Source organism: Rana temporaria, chromosome 9 (genome assembly GCF_905171775.1).
Source record: "Rana temporaria chromosome 9, aRanTem1.1, whole genome shotgun sequence".
NCBI classification, from domain to species: Eukaryota; Metazoa; Chordata; class Amphibia; order Anura; family Ranidae; genus Rana; species Rana temporaria.
In genome coordinates, this window is record NC_053497.1 from 72326078 (window position 1) to 72338728 (window position 12651).

The window sequence follows — 12651 nt, forward strand, 5'->3', positions numbered from 1 at the left end:
CGTCGTTTGCGTAAGTCGTCCGTGAATGGGGCTGGGCGTAAGTTACGTTCACGTCGAAACCAATGAGTCTTTGCGGCGTCATTTGGAGCATGCACACTGGGATACTTTCATGGACGGTGCATGCGCCGTTCGGAAAAAGCATAATTTACGTGGGGTCACAATAAATTTACATAAAACACGCCCACATCTTCCACATTTGAATTAGGCGGGCTTACGCCGGCCTATTTACGCTACGCCGCCGCAACTTACAGAGCAAGTGCTTTGTGAACACTGCATTTGCCTGTCAAAGTTGCGGAGGTGTAGCATAAATAGGATTCGCTACGCCCGCACACAAATACACGCTCCCTACCTGAATCTGGCCCATTTTTGCAAATCTGTATTTATTAATGCATAATCAAATGTGTTTAAGCTGTGAAAGTACCTGAACTTGCTATCAACCTCTTGCAAACCCCTACAGCGGAGCTTAAACCAGGAGAGGGAGAAACAAAAGAAACAGCCAATCAATTGTGTTGCGGTGCTAGACCTTTGGATAAAATTTGCCTTTAAATACTGTAGATGCACAGCTACTTTTTTCCATTCTTCCAGTACGACCGATATCTTCCAGCAATTCACACAAAGCACATAGAATTTCTTTTAAAGTTTTAAATTTACATTTTATGTATAACAATTGTTCAAAGCAGAGATACTAATGGCAACATTCATTTGATAGATAAAACTGATACTGCCCAGAAATAAAACACTACTTTTTATGCCACAGCAAGAACTTTCAAAATAAATTGAAATGCAAATAAAAAAATATAAATTTAACTTTTTACTACTACATTTGAACAACAGAAAAAAGACAAAGACATCTAGCTGAAGGAAACATATTTATTTTACAAGTGCACAATCTGCTTCAACGTAAACAGGATCCTATTAAAAATAAAATACCGGTATATGATCAATTCAAAATTTAAAGAAAATATAATGACTAAACATGTAAACAGTAATAATGCATAGCCTGCTTTAAATTCTTTATATTCGAGTAACAGGTGAAAAAAATAAAAAAATAAACACAAAGACAAAAACAAAAAAAAAAAAATGTGTGAAATGACTGTGATCTTCGAAATCATACAAGTTGAATAAAAATGTTTTCAGTGCATTTTTGTGTATACAACAAATTAACAACATGTACAAGATGTGAATCTTCTTGTCCATAACGTAATTCAGGAGAGAGAGAAAAAAAATTGAACATCATCTAATGCACGAAACCAAACTTGTCATGCATCTTGAATCCAGTTTTCTTTCTGTCCATGCAACAGATAGGATTACCTATTTGGAAAACTTATTAAATTTGAAACATTTTGAATAAATAGCAGGCACAGGTTCCTGTTATGTAGACACAGGTTGTCCAAAATGTCTACAACTCTTACATATGCCATACATTGAAAAAAGGACTTTACAAATAAGACATTTCTTATAAAAACTTTCACCTTAATTCCACAGTTTATTTTTTGTTAGAAAAGAAGCCACAACATTTAGAGAACATCATACACAAAAAAATGGAATTAAGAGAAAACGACATAGATGGATTATGGCATCCGTAATGGGTCAACTGCATGGGATACGATCTTGTGTCTACATAATGGGCTAACTCTATAATCAGGATACTACAAAGATATATAAAAAGTGAGTATGTTAGAAGTCACAGGAACACTGTTTACTTGAGCCTGAGGGGTGACCTCAGAACGGACCTGATTTTCGCAACGAAAGCCAGCTTTGAGGAACCGGTTCAGAAAGCTGTATGTGTTGAAAATCAAAGTGTTGCACTTTTCCAAATTAATAATACATGTAATCAAGCTTATATATAAAACTGTAAGCCAATAAAACAACAAGTTTTACATTTTTTATATGCTCGCCCCCTATAAAACATATAAGCAGTAAAATTTTTCTTTATAGAGCAAAAGTGGTCTTTTATTCTTGGTTGGAAAGCAAAACTCTTATCAGCTTTAAGGTTCTGTGAAATGTTTTTTTTTTCCCACAAAGCATATGTGATATAAACATAGAGCAGGTTATGTCCTCTCCTTGGTTTATTCCACTGTATGTTTTGCTGGCTATCTTGGTGCCTTCTGATTTGCAAAAAGCACATTCTAAGATTATGGAATCCGCTCATAAAACCCCATGATCTAATGGCTGACGTGAGTGACCTATGCAAGTTCGGTGCTTGTCCTGAAAAATCGAATATTTGGATGAAAGACTGCTAGTTAGAATTCAACAGCATCCAGAGGTAAGGTTCCATTTCTGTGTGCTCCGTAGCCTTTGTCTTGCCTGCAGCTGGCTACGTTGATTCGTTGTGGCTCATAGATTTGCCACCATTTAATACTCCTGAAACACTTCTACTTTTGGTTGGTGTTCCACTTCCAGATCTGGAAAACTCTGTGAGATCATGAAGGGAAGGTTCTTTGTACATAGCCACTGAAAAAAAAGCAGGAAAATAAAATATTAAAGCAGATATAAAGCATAAGACAAGTATCAACAAATGCAATACATATACAATTTCAAAACCTTTAGTAAAATAATAAAGATAGTGTGACAAATAGAACGTTTTTAAAATTATTTTAGAAGCGATCACATGATTACTACTGGGAATACATTGCTGCTCCTAGGCGAGTTCACTTCTGAACTATCTCAAACACAACCTCTGATCAGGTGCAATATCAGCTTGCATGCTATACAATGGAGAACAAAGAAAAATACGGATTGGCTGCACACTGACGATCCATTTTTATTGCAGATAAAAACCAAACAACAGGAGATGACAGACAGAGTGGGGGACAAGAAGGTAAACGTGTTTCACGCTCTCACTGGCGCTCATTTATTACCCTTACTACTTCTTTCTTTTTTCCTGGACAAGGGCCATGGGTGAAGAAATACATTGGTATTCCCATCCATATCATCACCCACTTTAGGACCCCAACATATAACAATCCTTCTCACGTTCTGCCTACAGCAGACATCCCACGTCTCCTGCGAGGTGCGAGAGTCTCCCGCATTTTGGCTGCAGCTCCCTGACACTCGCAAGTGCCTCACGATATCCTGTTTGCAGGGGCGGTCCTGGACGGTCCCCTGGTTTACAGCCGGGAATGATCGGTGTGGCAGAAGGGACAGCTGTGAACACTGATCTCCCTGTATAACTTTTTAGCCGACAGACATTTTTCCTCCTCTCCCTCCTGTGGCTGTCGATTAAAAAGCTATACAGGGGGATCAGTGTTCACAGCTTTCCCTCATGCCACACCGATTATTCCCTGTGTGCTCCTCCAGCCTCTCCTCTGTCCCCCTGTCCTTCTTCTCTGGCTCCCCTCCATTTCCTTCTCTGCCCCCCTCCGTGTCCTTCTCTGCCCCCCCGTCCTCCTCTGGCCCTGTGTCCTCCTCTACCCCCGTCGTCCCCCTGCACCTGGCTTCCCTCCTGTCTTCTCTCGCCGGCTGCAGGGGATGTGTCAGAATTACTTTCTTTTATGCAATTTAGGTTACTGGGTTCACAATATACTTCAATCCAATAAGATTTATAATTAATTTTATTATGGTTCGAACTAGGTATATTTATGAATATAGGTAAATAAAACACTCTGCTCACTAGTAGGTACAGTATAGAATGTCAGTTCACAGAAGGCAGCAATGTTTTCAGACAAAATGTAGAAAGTGAAACAAGTTTTAACACCTGCTGGGAGATGAATGAGCGTCATTAGAAGAACAGGAGGCTCTTGAAGTATTGCCAGAATTGATGGTCTTGCTGGTAAATAACCCACCACAATGTTAAGTCGAAATTAATTAGAAGAAGAAAAAAACTATGCAACTGCACCAAAGCACAATTCCCATGGATTAAATGAATTGTATTTACTGAGAATTAGGAAAAATTTTGCAGTTTCTTTGTACTGGAATACAGTAAAAATATAACATCTTACTTGTAGGAGATGTACCTAGTAATAATAAATTCTTACAATAACACTGTGAGATTCCAATGACAGAGACATAAAATGTATAGAATAATAAGTATAATACTTAATTGTGACTTACATAATCATAAGGGAAAACTATAATGGTTTTCTAAATGTATTTATTTTATCAAAGTTTTTTTTATTTATTTTTTAGGTTTGTTTATATACTAATGTTTCCTATATTTTTTTTTCAATCTTTTCTTACTATGTATTTAAAAAACTTTATATAAGCAGCACGTTTTTTCAGACTGTCTCTCTAACTGAAAATCTGTATTGAGCCACATGAAGTAGAGAGAATGAAAAGGGAGATGAGTTCCTGGTTATTCATTTAGCTCTGTGTAATTTGAGTTTCAACTAGGGATGAGCTGATTCTTCAGTCTAAGGCCCCATACACACCATAGAATCCATCCGCAGATAAATCCCAGCAAATGGGTTTCAGCGGATAGATCCTATGGTGTGTACACGCCAGTGGATCTTTATCCGCGGATAAATCTCCCCTGGGATGGATTTCCAGCAGATGAATATTTGCTGACATGCTCAACAAATCCATCTGCTGAAGTCCATACCAACGGATGGATCCGCTGGTCTGTACAGACTCACCGAATCCATCCGTCCGAAGGGATCCCCCGCATGCGTCGCAATGATTCAACGCATGCGTGGAATTCCTTATATGACAGCGTCGCGCCCGTCGCCGCGTCATAGCCAGAGGATTTCGGCGCGGATTTCAATGCGATGGTGAGTACACTCCATCGCATTAAAATCTGCTGAAATCCTCGAGAGGATTTATCCGCGGAAACGGTCCGCTGGACCGTATCCGCGGATAAATCCTCCCGTGTGTATGGGGCCTAAGGCTGGTGCGATGCGTAAACCACAGCAATTCCTGTGCGGGTTCCTGCATTGCATCTGAATCACAGGCAGCTCACACTGTGCTCTGCGGGTGTCAATATAAAGTTAATTTCACCCCCCAAATTGGTTCGCAGAAAGCATTGGTTGGAATGGGATCACATGGGTCTCAACACCCATGTAATCCGATTCCAGTGAGGACCAAAAAAGGACCCTGCACCATTTTGGTGGAAATGCAATGCAATTTCAGTCATACAGACAGTATGGCTCAATTTGCATTGCACAGGTATTACATGTGATGTGCATTGAAATGCGGTGCAAATCACAAGCGATGTCTGCAATCGCATAAGTGTGAACCCAGCCTTAATGTAACATTTGCTGTTCTGACATGTGATCGAATCCTGAACGTATGGGACGTTCACCAGGAATAGCTCCACCAAACATCCCATAATGAATTGCCAAGGCCATCATTAACAAAAGTTTAAAGCTAGTACAAATAATGAGAATATTGGATGAATGATTGCCTGTTTTTTTTTGTTGTTTTTTTGCATGCTAGTCTCATACCGAAAACGAATAGGTTACTAACATAACGGAAATTCTCATAAGACAGAATACATCTTGGGAAGTGATGTAATGTATTGTATTGTAATATATTCTTTCATTTTTGAGCATGTGTGGTCTTGGCCACTCAATTTTTTCGTACAAATACTGTACTAATTACAGGAAAATCATTTGTTCTGTTATCTTATAAGAAAAACTTTCATGCTTGTTCCTTAGGATATTTATTAGCATGAACTGTCATGATCGTCTCCGAAAGTTGTGTAATAAAGCAGTGTTTCTCAACTCCAGTCCTCAGGGCGCACCAACAGGTCATGTTTTCAGGATTTCCCTCAGATGAAACGGCTGTGGTAATTACTAAGGCAGTGAAACTGATAAAATCACCTGTGCAAAATAATGGAAAGCCTGAAGACAAGACCTGTTGGTGCGCCTTGAGGACTGGAGTTGAGAAACACTGTAATAAAGAATAGATTATAGGACGAATTCTCCAAATGTGTTTTTTCCATCCGATATTCGGATCATATGTACTAGGCATAAGCTGCTACTTCCCAGCAGCCCTTTATCATTGTGTTAGGAGTTTATTTAGGGACAGGTGACAGTATTGCAGGGATAGAGAATTGTTTAGTGTAGTGTGCTGCTACTGCTTTGTGCCCTATATTGTTTATAGTGTTATATACTGTATAGTGCTGTACTGTATATGCTACACAATTTCACTTTGTACACCTTCAGTCACCAAAAGTCCTTTTTAGGAAAAAACAAATACATGAGTGGCAGGTTATGTTGCTGTGTTGCATCTGTCCCCTTTTTTGAGGTATTTCTATGTTTATTTAATTTTATTTTTTCAGGGGGTGAGCAGCAAAATCAGCACTGCCATCTGTTGGAGATACCACAAAAGCTGCTCATAGTACCAACAGAGCACCGCAGATTGTTGAGGTGTTGTTTAGTCCACCAAAGCACCATTTTCCCTTCAAACAGCTCTTCCAAAAGCTGCATATAAAAGTAGGGAATAAGCACACATTATCAGCATCATGTCTGGCAGGCCTACAGGCATTTTTTTTTTGGGGCGCTGGATGTGCTTTACAGCCAGAGCACACACAGGAGGGGGTGGAGTGGCTAACCAAATCTGCAATGCCCTCACCCAAATGCAGACTATCTTACAGTCCACTGCAGTTGTCTGCTACTCCACTGCTACTTCTGCTAATGCCTTACAAACTGTAACAGAGAGGACTGCTGTATTATTTTAGCACAGCATGAGCCACTTCCTGCAAGAGGATGCACAGCAACCAATGGGATCCAAGGTTCCAAGGAAAGTAATGGAAGCCTAGCGGGATGGGACACCAAGCCAGAAAAAAACAATTGGAAGTTATGTTCCCAAAGCCACAGTATACTGCCATTTTGCCTTCAGCAATGAGGAGGGAGGGGAGGATGATGAGGCCTCTGACCATATCTGGGTGCTCGATAGAGCAGAGGTGGTGGTCTAGTGGAAAATGGGGGAGAGGTACAACCCCAGCAAGGCATTATGTCATCCAGGGGCAGCTTGTAGACAAGTGGAGGGAGCAGGTGTCCTTTTTCAGTGATTGGCAGAGCTCCACAGGTGCAGGGTACTGTTGTGCCCCACTTCACTCCCTGGGGCTCACCAGTGTGGGTCTTTTTTAGCATGGGTATAGCAGTTTTCAGCAGCTCTTCCTCCAGCATATCAAGGGTGGCAATACCATTATCTGTTTGAACACGTTTGAAGAGACATAAAGTCTACAACCATGCAGCTTATTGGAAAAAGCACCAGAATGCTAGACATCAGAAAATAGATGCACTTCTCTTCCTCCAGCTTCTCCATTTTTATGTCTACATCTATCCACTATATACAATTCCCTCTCAGAAGACTCCAGCGATAGAGATGACAATATATCAATGTGTGTCAGTGGTCTACTCTGTGAGTCCTCCATCAGAGAAGAGTCTGTGTGTGGCCATGCACAGTAGGGACAACTGAAGTTTTGCTGCCCTAGATACTAGAGCAAACAAAAAACAAAACAAACCCCCCCCCTCCGATACCCAGTGCTTAAATGCCAGCTTGGCCACCACACTGGCAGGTTTCCAACTGCCATTTCTTCACCTGTAAATCTATCCCTGCCCTTCACCATCATGTGGAAGGCTGACCGCAAGGTCAGAAGGAAGCTCCATGTTACCACAGACACGTGGTTCAGCAAGTATAAGAAGAGATGGTATATATCATTCACGACCCACTGGGTCACTCTGCCGGCACCCAAGAAAGATGCAGGACGGGGCACACCGCTGGAGCTTGTTCACCTGCCAAAGGAGGAGGATTAGAGTTCTTACACAACTGGGAGGGTTTGGAGCCCACCCTTTTTTAAAGCCTGTCAGAGCCACTGGCTCTAATCACGTGCTTAAAAAAAAAACACACATGGATGGGGGGGACTCCACTGTTTACCAGTCTGGAAAATCAAAACAAAAGTTATATTTTCCCTTTCCATTTCTCTCATTTGAGATCCAGAAAACTATAGTATCACAACCAACAACAAGGCTTGTATTATTTATAGGGAAATTGTAATTTTAAAGTGCACCTCTTACTATTGGACGTTTTATTTTTTGTATATTCTTGGCCATCTGTAAAAGAGCTTTAAAACACCATTCCTGACCCTTATTGTGAAGTTATTCTTCTTAAAAGGTTACAACACACTAAAGCTAGGTTTTAGTAGGTTTCTAACAATTTAGAAATACCTACTGTGTGTTTAAATTGAAGGGTTGTATGGCTGCCAAAATTCTCCTCTCTGAAAACCTTGTTGTAAACCTTGAAATTATATTTCTACCAATAGATGCATGAGTGAACGGGAGCTTGTTTTAAAATGTGTTTACTGCTTGTTCAGAATATGCAGGTACTTTATTGTGTGCTTATCTGGTCACAGGTTAACTTTAAACTAAAATCCAGATCTTAAATTATACTGAAAAATAATACAATTAAAAAGATTATATTTGCCCTAAACTTATCTTATGCCTCGTACATACGATAGGAATTTCCAATGGAAAAAGTCAGACGGAATTTTTTCATCGGATATTCCGACCGAGTGTATGCCCCACGCATGCTCGGAAGCATTGAACTTCATTTTTCTAGGCTCATCGTAGTGTTGTACGTCACAGCATTTTTTAAGATCAGAATTTGGTGTGTCCGTGTGTATGCAAGACAGCTTGAACGGAATTCTATCGGAAAAACCCGTCTGAGTTTATTCCGATGGAAACTCGGATCGTATGTACAGGGCCATTTGTGTTTTCAATGCCAAAACTTTGTTTTTTTCTTAGAAAAAGTAGGGTAGGTAGGAGTAAAGCCCCAGATTATGTTTTGCTGCCTGGTGAGGAGATTTCTCTTTACATTCTGTCTTGGAGATGCAAAAGGAATTCTCTCCAAAGTGAAGAGAATTTCCATCACAGAGAGTTCTCAGAGGTACAGACAGCAATACAATCCTGATAGAGGTTCTAATCCTTACATATTCCATCTAAAACAAAATACAAATCAGACTTTACATACATGTAAAGGACAAACACAATGCATATTATGCAGTAGCCTAATGCAACCTACAAATAGTATTGTTTAATTGTTCTAGATACATTAAACTGGTGAAAGGTGATATCCGATAACTGTGGGTTACAGCACATCAATCTTCTTTGCATTATTTACAACTAATGGTGTAAAGTATGAGCAAGGATACAGGAGTTTTCTAGTTTTAATATTAATACTGAATGCCTCCCATCATGAAATAGAGTTGGTCTAGACTCAATGTGCCAGGAATGTTGTATATTGCTACTGAAAGAAGTGAATAATATTCTAATACATTACATATGTTTTGCTCCAAATGTTAAAAGGTATGTAAACTCAAACCATGAACTTAATTTATTTGGTCCCTTTCAGTCTGTTAAAATTTAAATAATTTTGATAAGTTTGAAAAAAAATACCAGTTGATCCTGCCAGAAATCTAGTGAACTGATAAGTTCCTGTGTTTTTTGCCTTTGCTTACAATATCAAATAAATTGCATCCAGCTATCTCTGAGGACTACAGAAACTTACCCCTCTATGTTAAGAACAATATAAGAGAGGGGCGGGGATCTATAGACGTATCTTGTTTCTGTTGTCCTGATACAGAAGAGTAATGCCTCGTGCACACAGTCAGACTTTTGACCGTGCAAAAGTCCGCCGTGAGTCCGTCAGAAGTCCGACGGAAAGAAAAAATAAAGAGAACAGGTTCTCTATCTTAGGTCCGTCGGACTTCCGACCAAAAAAGTCAGATGGAGGCTACACACGACCAGACTTTCCGAGAAAAAAAGCCTGTCAGACTTTTTTTCTTGGAAAGTGCCACCGTGTGTATGAGGCATAAGTGAGGGTTATCATCCTTGTACTGGCATTTTTACTGACAGAATCCTCAGGTGAAACATAAAAGGAAAAAAGCTTAAAAGAAAACTGATGCGGCCACCACTTTGTAAGGATTACTAAGCTGCAATACATCAATTTTTTTTGTATTTAGATATGCTATAAGCCTTTCAAAAACATATGTTAATTTAAAGCTATTGTATGTCAACAGTCCTGGTGGATAAATAAAGTGTAATAGAAAGGATTACTGTATTTATTTGGCGTATAACACTCACTTTTTTACCCTGAAAATAGAGGGTAAACTGTGCCTGCGCGTTATACGCAGGGGGCTGTGTTTTTTCCTGAAACTTCCCTCTTAAAGTTAGGCCCCTTTCACATTGAGGAGTTTTTCAGGCGGTAAAGCGCTAAAAATAGCGCTGCTATCCCGCCTGAAAAACTCCCGCACTGCAGACTCAATGTGAAAGCCCGAGGGCTTTCACACTGAGGCGATGCGCTGGCGGGAGACAAAAAAATCTCCTGTCAGCAGCATCTTTGGAGCGGTGAGAGGAGCGGCATGTATACCGCTCCTTCACCGCTCCTTCCCATTGAAAACAATGGGAACCGCGGCAATACCGCCCGCAATGCGCCTCTATAGAGGCGCATTGCGGGCGGTATTAACTCTTTATCAGCCGCTAGCGGGGGTTAATACCGCACCGCTAGCGGCTGATACCCGCGGCAATTCCGGCGGTATAGCGCCGCTATTTTTAGCGGCGTTATACCGCCACCGCAGCTCCCGCCCCAGTCTGAAAGGGGCCTTAGGGTGCGTGTTATACGCTTGTGCGTGTTATACGCCGATAAATACGGTACTTATTACCTATTTAAGAAAAATGCTGTTTCAGGCTCCCAACAAAGCTTGTTATGTGACCAAAAGCCTAGGCATTTTGTTATCTCCATCTGCTAAAAGGAAGAATCAGCCAATCTGAACACTGATCCTCTCCTTTAAAAGAGATCACATGACCAAATGCCTAGGCTTTTGATTATGTGAGCAGTACAGGAGAAAAGGTAAGTAATTTAGCTTTTTAGGTATAACTAGTCTGAGAAAGACTTTAAACAGTCTATCCTAAAATAGGAGAGTATAAATCTGCTTTAAGCCAGACTATCAATCAACATGCCAGCTAAGCACCACATACCTATGATAACTACAGATGTCAAGGGAACATTTACACTGAATCTGACAAATCTCTTCTTCTTACCTTCGGGCTTCCCCATAATTGATGTACAGCATACTTAACATTTTTTGTACAACATTTTATTTCTACAGGTGATTTTAATTTATTTTCCAGAATGTAGATATTTCATATCCTCTGTGCACAGTAATCCATAATTATATACGGCATTGTCAAAAGGTATATACAACACCTCTCAATGGAGGAGTTCACTTTAAAAGAAAGTACACCTATTCCTTTTGCTTAAATCCATTCTAGACCTACCCATCTTCCCTCTCTGCATACTTACAGTGGTCAGACAGTTTCTTGTTTACATCCTGGTCAAGCCTGCACATTACAGTCCCATTAAATTCTATACCTTGGTTGCCAACCTTGAGACACAGAAACATAAAATTATATTGGGCTGTAATGTGCGGGCATAATCAGGACAGGAAGACTTGTGGCACTGGATGTAAACAATTACTAGAAGACGAATCCATCAGGTCAAGGTAAGTATGCTTCCGTTGGAGAAGAGGAAGTGGATTAGGTCAAGGATAAGGGCCAAAAACAGATAAGTGCACTTTGTTTTAAAATGCACACCTTATTTACGTCCCACATTATCATATGACCTGTATGATGTAATAATTTACCTTTCAATGGTTTGGGCAGGAAGTGAGCTGCAGGTTTGTTTTTCTTTACATGGTTGCCTTTCATAATTTCACCTTCTTTGTTGAGACCCAAAAACCAGCTCCTCCCCGAATGTTGCTGTCTGTAGATCATTGAGGAGTATGTCACATAATAGTTTTCAAATACTGACTCTTTGAATTTGCATTCAGGTGTAAAATGTTCCTGTAAAAAGAAAAAAAATACACCTTAACCAAAGCAGTCTAGAAATTATAATTATTACAGGTTTAAAATGAACAGTAAAAGAATATTAAAAGATCAGTATATTATTGAACAAAAAGAATAATCACTAAGGAATATTAAATTAGAACCACAATACATTATTCATCTGAAGCAGCCAATATAACAGCAAGGTTGGAGTCCTTGTTCTACTTTCATTATGGTTCAGCCTAGAGTACTAGCACAGGTAAGGAGCCCACAAAACAAGAGCACATGCTCATATGTTTTAAAAAATAAGCCATTATAGGTAAACTGTGAAACACCAAAAAAACAAGAAAGACATTTGGATCCTTTTGTAATATAATCTAAAATACGTCTTATGGCTTCAAGGATTTTGGGGGAAATCTATTGACATCATCTATAAAACAACCAAAGGATATAAAAGGGATCTACTTAAAGCAGAGTTCAATCCAAAAGTGGAACTTCTGCTTTAAGCACTCCTTGCCCCATTACGTACCACATTTGGCATGTATTTTTTTTGGGGGGGGGAGTGGGGGCTTCGTTAGGAGTGGGACTTTCTGTCCAATTTCCTACTTCCGCCTTGGCGACTCCTCCTCTGCCCCTAGACGGGCCCTCCCTCTAGGCGATCTCTTGGGACACGTGACAGGTCCCAGGAGATCGTCTGTCCACTCCGGGAGCGCAGCACAACTCACGCATGCACAGTGCGTGCCCGGCCGTGAAGCCGAAAGCTGTCATGGCCAGGTGCCCACAGTGTGAATGGAGGCGCCGAGGAGAGGAGCGGGGAGAGGAGCGACGCTCCGTGCGGCCGCATCGCTGGACCGTGGAACAGGTAAGTGTCTGTTTATTAAAAGTC

The 12651-nt window shown here is 40.4% G+C and overlaps 1 protein-coding gene across 6 annotated transcripts in view; it reads right to left on the reverse strand.

Annotated features, from left to right (window-relative positions):
* Positions 1-1463: 1463 nt before the first annotated feature.
* FGF13 (fibroblast growth factor 13) overlaps positions 1464-12651 on the reverse strand; it is a 497159-nt gene continuing 485971 nt past the window's right edge. For all 6 annotated transcript variants that reach the window (XM_040323770.1, XM_040323769.1, XM_040323774.1 and 3 more), the window contains 2 exons: positions 11585-11783; positions 1464-2454 (listed from right to left, as the gene is read on the reverse strand). In XM_040323770.1, the coding sequence (XP_040179704.1) occupies positions 2318-2454; positions 11585-11783 (336 nt within the window). In that variant the 3' untranslated portion in view covers positions 1464-2317. The remainder of the gene's footprint in view (positions 2455-11584; positions 11784-12651) is intronic.